The 17,691-nt window shown below is 31.7% G+C and overlaps 1 protein-coding gene across 1 annotated transcript; it reads right to left on the bottom strand.

Moving 5' to 3' along the window:
- Window positions 1-1,885: 1,885 nt before the first annotated feature.
- Window positions 1,886-14,541, bottom strand: LOC145332403 (ankyrin repeat domain-containing protein 16-like). The gene is made up of 6 exons (XM_080177401.1): window positions 14,519-14,541; window positions 12,518-12,570; window positions 5,204-5,302; window positions 4,284-4,352; window positions 3,691-3,739; window positions 1,886-3,429 (listed from the first exon to the last, which is right to left on the bottom strand). Exons 1-5 carry the CDS (start codon window positions 14,539-14,541, stop codon window positions 3,711-3,713), a joined length of 273 nt encoding a protein of 90 aa, XP_080033527.1. The 3' UTR covers window positions 1,886-3,429; window positions 3,691-3,710.
- Between the last annotated feature and the right edge of the window lie 3,150 nt (window positions 14,542-17,691).

Genomic DNA, 17,691 nt, shown 5'->3' with positions numbered 1-17,691 from the left:
TGATTATCTGAAAGTACAAGACTTTCAGTAATTGAGAAAAAAAATAGGGGGGGTATACTCAGGAGTGAAAATAGTTTATGTAGGCTTGCTTTGCTTCTCATGGGTGTGCCTCTGGTCATCTAAAATAAGAACATTTATAATGTACATATAGTACAATAATCCTATCATATAAAGTAGTAAGCTTTTATTGTCTGTAGCCAAGGATCTTGCTAATCACTGAACTGATATGGTTCTCCTTTCAACAAAGCTTCTTATATATCCAGAGAAGGTTTTTAGCCATTTATGGGGAGGGTGTCTACACTTTAAGTGTCCTTAGAGGCTTCTAGATGCATTACCGCTAGTCTATAATACAAAGTAGAACAATGTTTGTCTGTTTGTTTCTTTGTACCAATGGATCTCACTAACCACTGAACCAATCAGGTTCTCCTTAATTTTTACTTATTTTTAAAATCTAAATAAATAGTGCTCCTAGAATCTTAGGGACAAAGCCGCTAGTATAAAATAAAGAGGAAGCAGAAAACTTTCTATAACATGAACAGAATAATAAAAAAGTAGACTCATTACAGACATATAAAGTTAATTTTAAAAAAAGATATTTAAAGCATTGAATGCTAATAATTTTATTGGTTATATATCATATCAATTAATCCATTTTAATAAATGTTAATAATCAAAAAGTTTAAAGTATCCAAATCTAAATTTTTTTTTCAAATATTGCTTTAGATTAAACTTGAATCAAAAAATCACTTTTTACAAATTTATAAGAAGAAAAATTTATAGATTTGAATTGATACAAATTAATAAAATATAAACTTACATAAACAATATGTTATAATGATTATTATATCTGTAAATAACTAGCTATTTAATGTTTAGATAAAAATAATTGCAAATAAATAGGAATTTTTTTAAAAATAATACACAGGAGTCTAAAGATCTTTGGAAATAAAAGGAAAAAATATAAATATCCTGACAATTGGATAAGTTTTCTTTTATATAAAAATAGGATTATTATTAGAAAATATTTTAATGGTCAGGTTTTAGTATAAAAAAATGCATTCATGTAAAAGAGAGTTGGATAGAAACTGCAATCTTAAAACTGAAGATGTTGGGCTGGTTTTAAATTTATTTGCAATACTTTTTTTTAAATCAACATAAGTATATAATAATTTATATGAAATATAGTAAAATACAACATGATACTGTTGAAAATATTTACGATACAAACTTTTTTTAATTAGTATGTACAAAAAATCTTCTAAAATATTTGTAAAAATCCTTTAAATTTAAATTCATTTTAAACTTTAGTTTTACATTGACATCTGAAGAGTGCAAACATGCACAAAACAATTTGAATAAATATTTAAAATTCATATTTTGTTTGTGAGTTAACCTCTTAAAGGATTCAGAATATATATTCAACAGATAATAAATCAAACTGGCAGAATCTTGAAAGTATAAATATTATTGATTTAATTCAAAGTATTTATAATATCTTATGTTTAGATCCTGATACTTGATGTTTAAGTTTTTAAAACTCAAAAATCTAGATTTTTTCATAGTTAAATTGGACCAAATTATATCTTTAATATCAAATTCTTATCAATTAGTCAAAATTCATGCCAATTTGCTCCATATACCATGTTTATATAGTAGACACTCAGTCCCTTAATGTAATTAAGATATTCAACAAGACATAAAAGACCAATTAGTCAGTAAACTAGATTATTATCCTCAATAAATCCTTATAATAAAGCAAAAGGATGTTTATTTATTTGTTTGTTTGTCTGTCTATAAGAATATTGTAATGGTTTCTTTTAAGATATTTTGATCTTTTATTGTCTCTTAATTTGAAATAATTTGAGGACACAGAGAAAAATTCCTTTCCAAAATAAAACTTGAAGCAAAAATGGATCATATTCTACATTTTACAAAATTGTTTATTTGATAAATTCTTTCAGATATAATTATTTTCTTTCATCTAAAATATTAAAAATGATAACCAATATTCAAATCATTTCTCGGATGGTGGTTTAGTTTGATTTTTATGAAAATTTATGTCAAGCAATGTATTATATCCCATTTACTAAGATTATGTACAATCATAAGATTAACCCATTGGTGCCGAGCGCCACTTTTATGGGCCGATCGAGCTGAAAATCTCAGGGAAGCTTTATAATGGTCAAAACGGAATTCCAATTTTTAGTTTTGCTCTAGTGGCATGCACAGGAAAGTTGCAAAAAAAACCGGTTCGGCATGGCCATAAATGCACAACTGGTATTTTGACCTGTTTTGGGTTGTTTCCCCAGGGCATTAAAACCCTACAAGTAATATACAAAGCGATTTATTTCAAATTTAGTGTTCTGCTATAGGTACCATCCTTTTTGGTTAAAAAAATACGTTTGTCAAAGTTTTAAAACACACACACTACAAAAAAAGAAAATTTGGGTGTTACATATCAGAAAAAGAGCATAACGATATTGGGTGACACATATAGAGATTACTAGGGTATACTGATTAGGGTGGCTCAAGAATAATAAATCATAAACAAATATTTAATGGTTGAAAAGTTAAAACCGGGTAATAAAACCAAAACCGAGCAGGGTTTTAAAACTGTTGGGTTTTTATGGCCATGCCAAACCGGGTCATAATAGGGCATAAAAAAACGATAAAAAAATCATATAAAACGAATTCACAAATAGATGTACTTGTCAATAAACTTTAGATTTCACAAAAAAAATCAGCGACTTTACTATAATAACAAAAAAGTTAGAAGTGGTATTTTGAATTCACCCAAATTTTCATGATTGTTGAGCTATACCGGCAAACGGAAGTAAGCAAAACTGCCTGCTCCAGGGGGAAATGAAAGCCAGGGTAGGAGAGGGGGGATTCATACTCAGAATGATGCAATTATGAAGCTGGAAACCATTTTTTTTTTACATTTTCTGGAACCAGGTTTTAATACCCGGTTTGTCACTAATGGGTTAAAACCATTTATTTTATGGCCCAAGATGCTGAAAGCATAGAATAAAAAAACTGGTTTTAATCTTATGATTGAACATTATATATCTTCAGAAAGCTTTTTATAATATGATGCAAGAAATAACTATTATTACATTAAGGGAGAATGTTTGTATCTGGATAAAAATTGAGTAAATAGTAATATATAGAGTTAATGAAAAAATATGGGGTCATGTAAAGGAAACACAGGTGCGAGTTTTGTCATATTTTCACAGTAGGTTTTAAAAAGTTATTTCAAGTTAGGTTAGGTTAAATTAGATAATTATCCTTCAGGGTAAGAGCCCACCGCAGTGGCTAGATGAATCAGAAAAGCTTCTGTGAAAATATGACGAAACCTGCTACTTTGTTTACTTCACATGACCCAAAATATGTTCTGTGAAGGATCTTTATCTGCTGCCGTTTTCAATTCTGAAGTATTAACATTGAATATTATAAGAAAATAACAAATAAATCAACAACAACAAAAAAGATTTGCTGGGCTTAACTTATTCATATATAGATTTAAATATTCTACAACAGAAAATGAATAATAAAAGGATGTGGGGATTTTGTACATTAATCTTTGTTTAAACATAGTATGGAATTTCATCTTGAATGATTAAAGAGAAATTCCACCTTTTAGGTTTAACTTCTTGCATGATTGCATTGATAAATTATATAATTTTTCACCTAATTTTATTGTTGTTCATTTACTCAACATCACTTCCTCTCTTAGCTCCTGAAATATTGAAATATTAGCTCATATTTAAATTAGATAAAATGACGCAAAGTAGAAATTGATATCTGTATTTCTGTCAGTGGTAATTGTGACCAATTAAAGTTACCAAGGTGTCACAAAATTATTAATAGATCCTGGTACATAGGGAATATCAATTTAGTACCAAAAAAGTTTGTCAATGTCATTCTTAAATTTGTAGCTCCAATACTCTTTACTTGTTTATCTGTCTATCTGCTTGTCTGGCTCTCTAAAAATTAAGAAACCACATTATTCTTTATCTACCAGGAGCCAATTTATAGGTACAAAAGGGACCTACAGATAAGGGCTGCTTGATAATATGGGTAAGGAGACAAATCAGAACTATAAAACAGGGAACTCCACATACACATTCAGCACTCTAGCTCAACTGTAAGATGGTCAACCCTCCTTTTATCCACAGACCATTGAGAACTCATTTAGGGTTCAGTGTATTAGAGCGAAAACAGAAAATGAGAAAGAAAACATGTTTCCTTCAACAATTGAGGCTTAAACAAGAAGGACTTACCATTTTCTCTGAGTACTTCTGCAGTTTGAGAATACCCCTCAGAAATTGCCCAGTCAAGTGCAGTTCTATCTAGACACATTAATTTCTATAATGCACATGATAGATTCACAACTAAATATTTGACCAAATATACAGAAAAGATGAAATGTAAACAGATATATACAGGGTGGATGGTAATAGTAGAAAATTATGATCACAATACAATCTGTAGCTCATTTGTTTTTGAAGATAAAAGAAATCATAGAACATCCTATTATGAAATATAGGAATTCAAGTCAATTTCAGGTTCCAGGTAAAATCCTACAGGTTCTAATTCTCCAGGTCATAGCTCCTGTGAACGCAATTTTTTACTTAGTGACATTAAATTTTAAACTTTAGCATTAGTTCACATAACATTTTAAATTTCCCTGCTGACCACCAATTGCTGCATCTGGACCTGCCAAGTACAGCTGTTGCTACCAAAATTTATGTTTAGAGAATTCTAATATGGTTCTTTTAGCTTTAAAAATAAAAAAATACAGCAATTTAAATTTAAAAGTTAAAAAGGACCTAAAACCCAAAAACTGCTATTCAGCCAATTAATTCCATTTGAAATTGCCAAAAGTTAGGAAAGTATTTTGTTGGCGTTAAGTTGGTGTAAAAATTGTTTTTTATCTAATGGAAGGGGAGGGGAAAAAAGGGGAGAAAAATGTGAAGGGGTTGTAGGAAAATTGTCACTCAGAATTGTTTGTCAGAATCACTTTCACTTTTCCTTGCCTAAAACCAATGGTTGTTAAATAAAAGGGCAAAGAAAGCAAAGTATTAAACAGGGGGCATGCACAAAATGTTTAGCTCTGTAGCTCTAATAGTTGCTAGAAAATAGGGGGAGAGGTGTTGACCCTAATCCAATAATTACAACTATATTAAATTAAGGAACTAACCATTATTAGCCTGTATATTGACATCAGCTCCATTTTCTAGAAGAATCTTTACTATATCAGTGTATCCAAACCATGCTGCATGCATAAGACTGGTTATTCCTAGATGAACATACATTTGTTTTATATACAATAATAGTATTGTGTAGCTAAACCATCATTATCCTAGCTCCATGTTCTAATAAAGAATAAAAAGTATACAAAAATGTTTTTCTGTATTTCTTATGGTTGTGCCATAAAAAATCATATTGTATAAATGTTAAACAATAATAGCATTATGTAGCTTATCCTAGCCCCATGTTCTAATAAAGAATTAAAAGGTAGATGGATAGATACATTTAAAATAAATTGTGTAACTCACCATATTTATTCTGTAAATTGACATCAGCTCCATTTTCTAGAAGAATCTTCACTATATCAGTGTGGCATTGGTAGGCTGCCCATATAAGACTGGTACTTCCTAGAGGAACATACATTTGTCTAATCTTTAAACATTATACACAATAAAAGTATTGTGTAGCTAACAATAAGGGCAGGAGGTACTTCTTGAAGTACTGGGGGATATTGATGTCCCTCCCCTTACCAGTCACCCTTCCTTCCAGGGATATGAAAGGTTTGCATAGGACTAACTATCCTACCTGTAAAAATCCCCACAGTTACAGAAACCACCCACAAAACCTCAAACACTTATGGCTTTAACACAGCCAGAGGTATGCATGAAACAAGAACTGTTGGAACTGATGCTCAGTTTACTGAGAATATGAAAGATGGTGGTGAAATCCGAAAGGAAGCTATCAACTTGATGACAGGGCCAATAAGTTCTAAGCAAAGCTGTAAGATAGGAACCTGGAATGTTAGAACAATGTATGAGTCAACTAAAACAGCCCAAGTAGTTAAAGAAATGACAAGTAACAATATCGGAATACTTGGAATTGCAGAATGTAGATGGACAGGACAAGGACAAACCACAACCAAAGATGGCCACCTAATACTTTATTCTGGTCATGAAAGTCAACATATGTATGGGGTTGCTATAATTTTTCAAAAACGACATGTCAATTCACTAATAGACTGGAAACCTATATCAGACAGAATAATTAAGGCTAGATTCCAATCAAAGCACTGCAAGTTGACCCTTATCCAATGCTATGCCCCAACAAATGACAAAAGTGAAGAAGTAAAACAAGAGTTTTATGATCAACTGCAATCAATCAGAAACTCAGTACCCAAACATGACATGTGTCTAGTTCTTGGAGATATGAATGCTAAAGTAGGAACTGACAGGACTGGAGTGGAAAATGCAATGGGACACTTTGGCATAGGTACAAGAAATGAAAATGGAGAACTTTTACTTTTTTTCTGTTTAAATAATGATATGATCGTAGGAGGTACATTATTCCAACACAAAAACATTCACAAATATGCCTGGACAACACCTGATGGATAAACAAGAAACATGATTGACCATATTATGATCAATAGAAAATGGGTCAAGTCAATGCAAGACTGTAGGAGCTATAGAGGAGCCGACATATTCAGTGACCATGAACTAGTTGTCAGTAAGATTAAATTAAAGCTGAAGCGTACTGGCCATGAAAAAAAGAGTGAGATTGGTAGACAATATGATTCTTCAAGATTAAAGGACCCAGTGATAAAGAATGAATTTGTCTTAAAACTCAGAAATAGATTTCAAGTCTTAGAGGACCTAAATGACGAGACTGAGATCACATGGACTTCAATTAAAGAAAACTTTCAATATACTGCTAAGGAAATCCTAGGACACAAAAAAAACCAGAGAAAAAGGACTGGATCTCTGAAGAAACATGGAACAAAATAGAAGAGAGAAAGAAGCTTAAAAACAAAATTCATAATGCTCAACATTTGGCTGACATGGGCAATTTAAGAGCTGAATATACTGCTAAAGACAAAGAAGTCAAAAAGTGCACAAGGAAAGACAAGAGAGATTACATTGACAATATGGCTGAAAAGGCCCAGAGAGCAGCTGACTTCGGTAACATGAAAACAGTATACAACATAACCAAGCAATTAAGTGGCAAATATAACAACAAGAGTGGTGAAACTATCAAGGCTAAAGATGGTAAATTACTCACTACAGAAAAAGAAGTTGCTAAAAGGTGGAAATCGCATTTTGAAGAAGTGTTGAACAGACCTGAACCTGAAATTACTGCTGAACCAGAACCAGGACATGAAATAGACATAGACACAAGACCACCAACTATTCAAGAAGTTAAAGCTGCTATACATAGTCTAAAGAATGACAAAGCACCTGGACCTGACTTGATAACTGCCGAAATGCTTAAGGCAGACATAGATCTTTCTGCTAGGACTCTGACTGATCTCTTTGATAAAATTTGGAGGCAAGAAAAGATACCAATGGACTGGTCTAAAGGTATAATCATAAAACTACCTAAGAAGGGAGATTTGAACAATTGTGATAATTGGAGAGGAATTGTGCTGCTTTCTATCCCAAGCAAGGTCCTATGTAAAGTTATTTTAAACAGAATTGATGAGAAAATTGACAATAAACTAAGAGAAGAACAAGCTGGATTCCGTGCTGAAAGGGGCTGTGTTGACCAAATTTTCACCCTTAGGACGGTTATTGAACAATGTGTTGAATTTAACAAGCCACTCCATGTAAATTTTGTTGATTTCTCTAAGGCCTTTGACTCCATACACAGACAAACACTCTGGAAAATACTAAGAAGTTATGGTATACCTGAAAAGATGATAATTATGATAACTAAATTTTATGACAACTTCCAAGCCTGTGTTTCAGTTGGAAACAATAAGACATCTGATTTCTTTAAAATAAGCACTGGAGTTAGACAGGGATGCATTTTATCACCTATTCTATTTATATTGGTCATTGACTGGGTGATGAAGAAAACCACAGAGGACAAAAAACGTGGTCTCCAGCTGGGCATACTAGGACACCTAGAGGATCTGGACTTTGCTGATGACCTGGCACTGATTTCAGAAACAATTAAACATCTACAAGCTAAGACAGATAGACTAGTCAAATACGCAGGACAAGTCGGGCTCTTTGTTAATGTCAAGAAGACTGAAATTATGAATATACCTACAAACCCTGATCAAACTATAACAATAAATGGTGAACAATTGAAACAAAGCAACAAATTCACCTATTTGGAAAGTGTTATCAGCAGTGAAAATGGCTCAAAAGCTGATATTAAAAGCAGGATTGATAAGGCTAGGGTTGCTTTCAACAGTCTACACAACGTTTGGAATTCAAAGAAACTTGCTCTGAAAACAAAAATCAGACTTTACAACAGCAATGTGAAATCAGTTCTTCTTTATGGAGCTGAATGCTGGAGAACTGTGAAAACTGAAACAAATCAACTTAATGCATTTCACAATAGCTGCCTAAGAAGAATTTGCAAAATATTCTGGCCAAACAAAATATCAAACATTGAGCTGTATGCTAAGACCAAGTGCAATAGTATTGAAGTAGAAGTGAAATATAAAAGACTAAGGTGGCTAGGACATGTGCTTAGAATGGAACAAAATAGGTTTCCAAAAAAGTGCTTAAAATGGAACCCCACCACTGGTAAATGTAAACGGGGACAACCAAAAATGACCTGGAGGCGGAGCACTGAAAAGGACCTCTTTAATTTGGAATTAACATGGGGAGAAGCTGAAGAACTTGCCAAAAAAAGGAATTCATGGAGGAGCAGGGTGGCCATATTCTCTGGACTTAACAGTCAAAAAGAGAGATGCGCCTGATGATGATGATGATCTATTTATCTATATGTCTGTCTGTTTGTCTGTTTGTCTGTTTGTCTGTTTGTCTGTCTGTCTGTATATCTATCTATCTAACTGTCTGTCTATCTATATGTTTGTCTGTCTGTTTGTCTATCTGTTTGTCTGTTTTTCTGTCTGTCATTCAGTTTGTCTGTCTGTTTTAGTGTCTGTAGGTCTTTCTGTCTATCTATCAATCTATCTATCTATCCAGGTTTACGCTATGGTGCTGCCTGACCATGAGATCAACCCACGAATCCCGTGCAAGTCAGGCGTCCTGCCCAGGATAGATCTGTCCAAGTGGAAGGATGCCACCTACCACCCTCCCCCATCCTCCTTCCATGGATTCGGAAAATAGAAGACCCCTAATATGCTACCTTGGGGCACTCCATGATAGAAACATAATAGGACCTAATATGCTACCTTGGAGCACTCCATTCTAGAAACATTATAGGACCTAATATGGTACCTTACATAATAGGACAATTGTCTGTAATTCTATAACTCTTGCTATGTTTTTAAGAATGGAAACTTTTGATTTAAAAAAAAATATTTTGGATATTATCATAGATATCATAGAGTATGAAGTAATAGAATAGAAAAGCCTAATTTTTCTTCTGAATCTTTTTATTCTATGATTTTATAGTCAGACATTGAAAGGAGGGTGAAAACCGCCTAAAATACCACCATATTAATAGCCATTTTTGTATTTATAGAAAAATAATCATTAAAAAAATACTTTTTTATTAAGTTTTTTATATTTATATTGTTTTATACTGTTTCATTTAATTTTCAATTTTATTGTTTTTTTTTGTAAAAAAATATAATGTTATTTTTTAACAAATTATTAGGGCATTTATTTTTGAGTTTTTTTTAAATAACATTATTATAACAACCTAGTCATTTATTATTTATTTATTTATTTTTATTTAACATAATGTACCTAAAGTTATGATTTAAATTTATTTTGATTTTTTAGAGAAAATAAATTTAGATACTTAGATGTAAAATGTATGTAGTTTTGTTAAAAAAAAAAAGAACTTAGCTAATAAATTATTTAATTTAGAATCTTATTTTTGGAAGCGAAGCTACTCTATATTTCACTTTGTCTGTCCATCCATAAGTCAGTAAGTCTGTAACACTATGGGGAAAGCATGGTTTTCTCGGCTTCTATTAAAGATAGACAGCTGAAATTTTTTGTGAAAACTCCTATGACATATACCCATCTAATCTATACATTGTATTGTCCGTCTGTCTGTTAATTGGGGTGCCAGATTGATTCCTAGATTTTCACTTGTTCTTATTATCTTAATGCTTCAAAAGACCATTAAACATTTTGAAAAGGTTTCGTCATAGGGTCTCAAAAATCAGCCATGTGACATCATAAACATGAGGAGCAGTGGGAAAGAAAACCCCTAAAAAGAGATGGACAATACCTCATTTTTATGACGTTACATGGTTGATTTTCAGATACTTTGTACCACTACTTGTTTTTTGAAAATCCTCTAAAATCATTAAAAAATCTACAAATATTAAATAAATCTTATGTTAATAACGCTTCTATGCCTTTCGAACCTTTTTTTTTATAAAGAATGTGTCCTAACTATTGGGATTTTTTTAACCCATTAGTGACGAGCTCCCAAAGTTAAAAGTTTTGATTCAACGGGGTTCAACAAAATAGATTTTTCAATAATTATTCAACAGAATTTAAAAAGTAAGGTGTCAAATCAAAGATCCTATTGTTTTTGTTCATAATGGCAATTTTCTTCTTTTTTTTGTTTTGTTTTAGTACCTTAAAACAAGCATAATTTATTTAAACTTCAAAAATAATTGATTGCATATCTAAATTCTAGGGATCATTTTATATCTACTACTTACTAAAAACGCGGACTACTCCAGCAGCAACTCTGTAGTTGTACAATATGATTATCTGATTTTTTGAATTTTTAGACTTAGAAATTAATGTTCGCTTTCATGGATGTTGTCATCCTTGTTTTTACTTACATTAAGAAAAGTTGGACATAACTAATACATCTCTTTTCCCTAACCACAAGTACATGGAGAAAGTTGCTCAATGTGACATCATAAAAATGGGGGGAGATGAGAGGAGAAGTGGGAAAGAAACCCCCTAAACAAGGGATGGATAATCACTCATTTTTATGATGTCACATGTCTGATTGTTAAGCAACTTTCTCCATTGACCCATTAGTGACGAACCTGGTATTAAAACCCGGTTCTGAAAAATGAAAAAAAAAACGGTTTCCAGTCTTCAAATTTCATCATACTTTTGTGAACCTCCCCTTTACTCCGTTCTTTATCTATTGTCCCCGGAGAGAAGTCTCAGATATGGATCTATGTTATGGATAATATGGATCAACCGCGAAAAAAAAGGTGCTTTAGAAAAACGTTAATAACGTTTTTGTTTTTATAGTTAAGTTACTGATTTTTTTGTGAAATCTAATGTTCATTGACAAGTACATCTATTTGTGAATTCCTTTTATTCAAATTATTATTTTTTATATGATTTTTTTATCATTTTTACGCCCTATTAGGACCCAGTTCGGCATGGCCATAAATACCCGACAGTTTTAAAACCCGGCTCGTTTTTGGTTTTATTACCCAGTTTTAACTTTTCAACCATTAAATATTTTTTTATGATTTATTATTCTTGAGCCACCCTAATCAGTATACCCTAGTAATCTCTATATGTGTCCTCCAATAGTTTTATGCTCTTTTTCTGATATGCATCATCCAATTTTTATATAATCTTTTTTTGTGTATGTCAGGTTTTAAAACTTCAACAAACGGGCTTTTTTACCCGGTTACGGCAGCCGAAACCGGCCGAAACACTAAATTGGAAATAAATCGCTTCGTATATTACTTGTAGCCCTATAGATTACATGAGGTTGTGTAGTTTTTAATTACGGATCGTATCAAAGTTCTAAAATGCCGGCAGAAAACCACCCAAAACGGGTTTAAATACCCGTTGTGCATTTATGGCCATGCCGAACCGGGTTTTTTTGCAACTTTCCTGTGCACGCCACTAGAGCAAAACAAAAAATTAGAATTCCGTTTTGACCATTATAAAGCTTCCCTGAAATTTTCAGCTTGATGTACATAAAAGTGGCGCTCAGCACTAATGGGTTAACTAACCATATAAAGAAACAACTAAAGAGGGTTAACCCTTTACATTCAGGCCCCTTGCCGCACCTTAATCGGTCGGGGGGGGGGGGGGCATTCAACGGCCCCCTTATTATCTCAGTTCCTATTAGAGCTAGAGGGCTAAATTTTTTTGTGCAAGTCCCCTGTTTAATAATGAATTTCCGACCTTTTATAAGTCTAAGTCAATTTTGGCTTCCTTCACCCTTTTAATTAACAACCTTTGTTTTTAGGTCTTTTTTTACTTAAAAATTTCAAACGGCTGTAATTTTCTTATTTTTGAAGCTAGAAGAAAATTTTTTTTCAGAAAATGTTTATCTTTATGTAAATTTTACATTAGAAATATCAAAATATAAATTTCAGCGGCCGCAGCTGTACTTGGCAGCTGCCAGTCGCCGCAGTTGGCTGTTGGCAGGAAAACGGAGGCAGATCTTCATGAAAATTTAATACATTATGTAGACATGTAAGAATAGCTATAAAATTTGAAGTCTCTAAGTCAAAATTGCGGCCACAGGAGCCTTTTAAAGATTTCTGGAGACCTGGAGGATCAGGACCTGCAGGATCATACCTGGAACCTGAAAGTGACTTGAACACCTGTATTTGATATAGGGATGTACTACTAGAGGATTTTTTAGTATTTTGGTATGATAAAATGCTTGGTTTTAGTCAAAAAAATATTTTTGCTCTTTACCTGGATGACCCTGCCAGGTTTGCTGGCATCCTGTGCCCGCCAGGATGGAGATATTCAAAAAATTCCAACTCTCAGTTATGTGTCATACCCATACTTAAAAAGTCAAGCAGTTTGGGCTCTTTATCTTTCACACACAGAAAATGAGATAGAAAAAACCAGATGGGGGAGCGTTCAACGCCCCCCCCCCCCAACCATTAAGGGTTAATATATTTCTGTTTTTTTAATTGTTCAGTAGCATTGCTACTGTGTAATTGGGGAAATGCAATTTTCTCAATTTTGTCTGTCAGTCAAACATAAAAAAAAAACATTTAAAAAATCTTTTATTAATATATCAGAAAGGTTTCGTGATTTCTTAAAATTAAAGCACATTTATCAACTGAACATATTCTCTATAATTCATTTTGTCAGTTTGTCCTTCCATATATTTTTAGTGCTTCACAATTTAGTGACACTCTACATGAGTTATTGTTCATTTGTAATTCCTTCTGATTTTAGAACTTTATAGATGTTGTCATCCTTGTTTTAACTTACTTTTAGAAAAGGTTCAGTTGGACATAACCAATACTTCTCTATTCCCTAAACAAAAAATTTGGTATATCTATAATACAAAGTAGAATGATGTCTGTCTGTGTGTCCATCTGTCTGAAGCTTATAATCTCAGTTCCCACAGAACTGATTTGGTTCTACTCTTCAGGGATTATACCTACTAGTCCTATGATGGTTTTAAGCTATTTTCTTGGGGGTGAGTCATCCCCAACCCCAACACCCCCCAAAAAAAAAAAAAAAAGGTTTATCAAATCCCTTGGGGAAAAGCCCCTAGAGGCTATGGGCGAAACCGCTAGTTAACTATAAGAAACAACTAAAGAACAAGGGTTAATATATATTTATGTTCTTTTAATTTTTTTAGTAGCCAAGCTACTCTATAATTGTTTGTTCAAGTTAAAACTTTGGAGAATTTAATTGAATTATGATTGCTTGGATCATTTATAGTTGAATGTCCAAACTTTTCAACCACTAATTGTAATCTACAAAGGGGGAAATTTTCTATATAATTATTTTAAGGGATAAGACAATGGTTGATGAATTGATAAACAAATATTTCAGAAAGGTTTAGTGATTTTAAATATATAAATTACCATATTCTATCTATCTATCTATCAATCTTTCTATCTTTCTATTTATCGATCTATCTGTCTAATAATAATCCTAAAATTTAAGAATGGTTTAGTGGTTAAATTTTTTTTTAATATATTTACATAATATATTTCTAAAATATATATATATCTACCTATCTCTTCGTTAATATACCTAGTTTCAGAAAGGTTTAGTGATTTTTAATATACAATACTATAATATATCTATCTCTATATATCTATTTATCTATCTATTTATCTTCCTTTCTATTTATATATCTATCTATCTATCAATTAATCTATCAATCTATCTACCTATCTATCTCTTTGTTAATCTCCCATAAATTTTAGAAAGATTTAGTGATTTTTTAATATATTTATAATACAATAATATATCTATCTATCTATATATCTATTTATATATACATCTATCTATTTATCTTTTTTTTCTATCTTTCTTTCTATTTATCTTTCTATCTATCAATCTATTTATCTATCTATCTATCTATCTATTTGGGGACTAGTGTAATAAACAACTCAATGCCCCCTTCCTGCCTTGATCCCTTCCTCTCCTCCATCTGTAGCCATATTGAGATAAAAAAAAAAATGTTTACATCTGTCTGTCTGTAACTCTGTCCATCTGTTTATCTCTCCACATGACTGTCTGTCTATCTATTGTCTTTCTGTTGGTCCATCTGTCTGTCTGTCTGCTTATTAAATGTAGTCAATATCCTCTAAAATCAATAAAACATTTGTAATGACAGTGCAGCAATTTTTCTTTTATAATAAAATTAAGGATTTTTATTGCCGTTTATTACCTGGATATTAAAAAAAAAATTTATAACTCTGCGAACCCTAAATCTTCATGCAGTTTTTAATATCTTTGTTATGATTCAAACATTTTCCAGGTCCTATAACTATGCTGCATTATTTTTTAAGATTGGTTCAGAAATAAGGATTTTAGAAGCTATAATATTAGAATATTAGTTGTTTGATCCCTATCCTCTGATGGAGTCTGATAGAGCTCAGGAACAAAGCCTATAACCACCCCAAAAACATTTATAAACCTTCCCTAAAAAGTGTAACCAAATTGGAACAGTATTAGCAAACTATTTCCAGATTTTGGCAGGATTCGGGCGATTAAAATAATCGACCCACATTTTATTCAAGTTAAGTTTTAAAATATCGTTATCAGCTATTCCTTGGCCAATTTGTCTGAAATTATGTCCTTCTCTATATAAATTCAAATTCGTTGACCAATTCAAAATCGGTCCAGTGGTTGTCACGCAATGATGATTATAAAGTTGTAGAGATGATAAAAAAATGCATAAAATAGAAGTAAGGTTTTTAAATATTGTATTCAGCTATTCCTTGGCTGATTTAGTCGTCCAAGGTGACAAAAAACATGTCCTGGCCATAATAAATTCAAATCCGTTGACCAATCCAAAATCGGTCCAGAGCTTGTTGCGTAACGATGATCTTAAAGTTATAATATATGCTGTGTATAATATAAATATCATAATGTCCTCTTCAAAATGGAAATATGTGAAAATTGACAGATGTTATGCGTTTAATATTGATATTTTATAATAAAATATTTTTTTTATAAATGAATTATTATTTAATTACCCTTTTAAAAGTTACTGCATAAACATTCCATGAGAAAAATAAATTGACTGCACTTACTGCTTATCCATTTGTTTATCTGTGTACATGACTGTCTGTATATTAGGGTATTTTCTGAGACCAAAGCGGGGATCTGCAACTGATTTTTATTAGTATAATACACCTCTGGATGATTTAAAATTTATCCCAAGTCTTAAAACCGCTGATGACCAGACATTCAATTATGTACAGTATGACCCTCGAAAAAGTAACTTTTAGGGTTTACAGCCCTTATTTCTCAATGTATCATCAAAAATAGCATATATCCGTGTTCTCTGTACATTTCCACACAAGCATATATAAAAAAAATTAATTTTACTTCCATTAACACCGGAGATTTTTAGAGCTAAAGTTTTGAAAAAGTGACTGAGAAAAAGGACTAAATATGACAGTTGCTCCGCCCCCTTTTCTGACATCTCAATCACTTAATAAGGGGTTAATTAAGCTTTTTAGACTAAAAATCATTATGTTGTAATTTTATTTTCTTCATAACTTTTTTGTTATTTAAGTTAGGATAATAAAACAAAAACAATTTTCCTGCTATATTCATTAAGATTTGTTTAGTTTTTTAATCTAAAACAATTTTGCCTGATAAGTAAGTTTTTCAAAATATCATTAAACTAAAAAGACTCAAAAAATATGTGTAAAAAATGCTTTTAACTTAAAATCTAAATTTTTTATTTCATTTGTGTAGAAAGTTTTTGCTAGTAACAAAAATAATAGGATTTCTATCTTAATTTTGCTGAAAAAGTCATTTCATGTTAAAAGTTACTTTTTGCTCAGTCACTTTTTCAAAACTTTAGCTCTAAAAATCTCTGGTGTTAATGGTAGTAAAACTAATTTTTTTATATATGCTTGTGTGGAAATGTACAGAGAACACGGATATATGCTGTTTTGATGATACATTGAGAAATAAGGGCTGCAAACCCTAAAAGATACTTTTTTGAGGGTCATACTGTAGCTATTTGTGTCAAGGCATTGATGAGTAGAATCAGGAACTTTTGACTGTTTCCAAAAATCTCGTTTCTAGCCTGAGAAAATCTTAAAGAACCTCTACAAATGGACAATTCTCAATAAAAAATGATGGTTTTTTAGTCATTTTGAAGGCTAGTAACGAGATATTTTGAAACAGACAAAAGTTCCTATTATACTCATCAAGGCCTTTCCTGGAAGTACCATGAAGCCATGGTTCTGATTCAATAAATTTTTACTCTCATTTACAAATAGCTATACAATTGTATGTCTGGTTGTTGGTAAAAGGTTGGTAAATATAGGGTAAGGAAGAAAAATATGACTTTGACTGACTTATAGTCGGAAATTCATTATTAAACTTGGAAAATGCACAAAAATATTTAGCACTTTAGCACTAAAAGGAACTGAGATAATAAGAGGTTAGAACTTGAATGTCGTCTTTGCATATTTTTATTAATGAAATACATTTTTAAGTGCTGGTGTTCTACAACTCTTTGTCTAATTCTGCCCTACTGTATATCTGTCCATCTGTCTGTCCATAACTCTGTTCATTTGTCTATCTGTCAGTCCATCTGTTTCTCCCTCCACATGACTGTCTGTCTGTTCTTCTGACCAAACTTAAAATGCATTCAGCTACAAAACGCCAATAGAACCATAATTGAAAGCTCCATAATTATACACAAATGATACACAAATTACCCATTATGTAGATTATATTTAGTGTTTGAAACATTTTGACACTAAACTATATGATCCAACCAGTAAAAAGTCACCAAGGTTGTAAAGCCAATGAATAACAAAACTTTACTAAAAATACTTTGAGGACTAGTGTAATAGATGAATGGATACGCCTTAATTCTATCATATTATGTTTTTGTCTTATTTTGATTTCAATTATGTGTTGTAAAATAATATTTATTTAATTTTTAGAGGTTTAGTGATTTTAATTGTTAATTTTACTCAGATTTAATGTAATAATATTTTAACCATTTTATGAAATAACAAAGTTCATGAAGTTAAAGGGGCTTTTTAAAATATTTTTTGAAATAAAAAGGAAGCAGAAAACTTTCTATAACATGAACAGAATAATA

Source organism: Acartia tonsa, chromosome 11 (assembly GCF_053477335.1).
Source record: "Acartia tonsa isolate MP-2025a chromosome 11, ASM5347733v1, whole genome shotgun sequence".
NCBI lineage: Eukaryota > Metazoa > Arthropoda > Copepoda > Calanoida > Acartiidae > Acartia > Acartia tonsa.
Note: the sequence above shows the minus strand (reverse complement) of the source record. Positions and strands in the feature narration are given on the sequence as shown.

Excerpts from the sequence above, each read along its gene's own strand:
- LOC145332403 (XM_080177401.1), bottom strand. The coding sequence starts at position 14,541 with ATGGAGGAGAGGAAGGGATCAAG. Across the intron at positions 5,303-12,517 it reads CGGCGACTGGCAGCTGCCAA|GAATAACCAGTCTTATGCAT; the intron begins GTACAGCTGCGG and ends ATGTTCATCTAG. Across the intron at positions 3,740-4,283 it reads AGAAGTACTCAGAGAAAATG|GAGCTAAGAGAGGAAGTGAT; the intron begins GTAAGTCCTTCT and ends TCAATATTTCAG.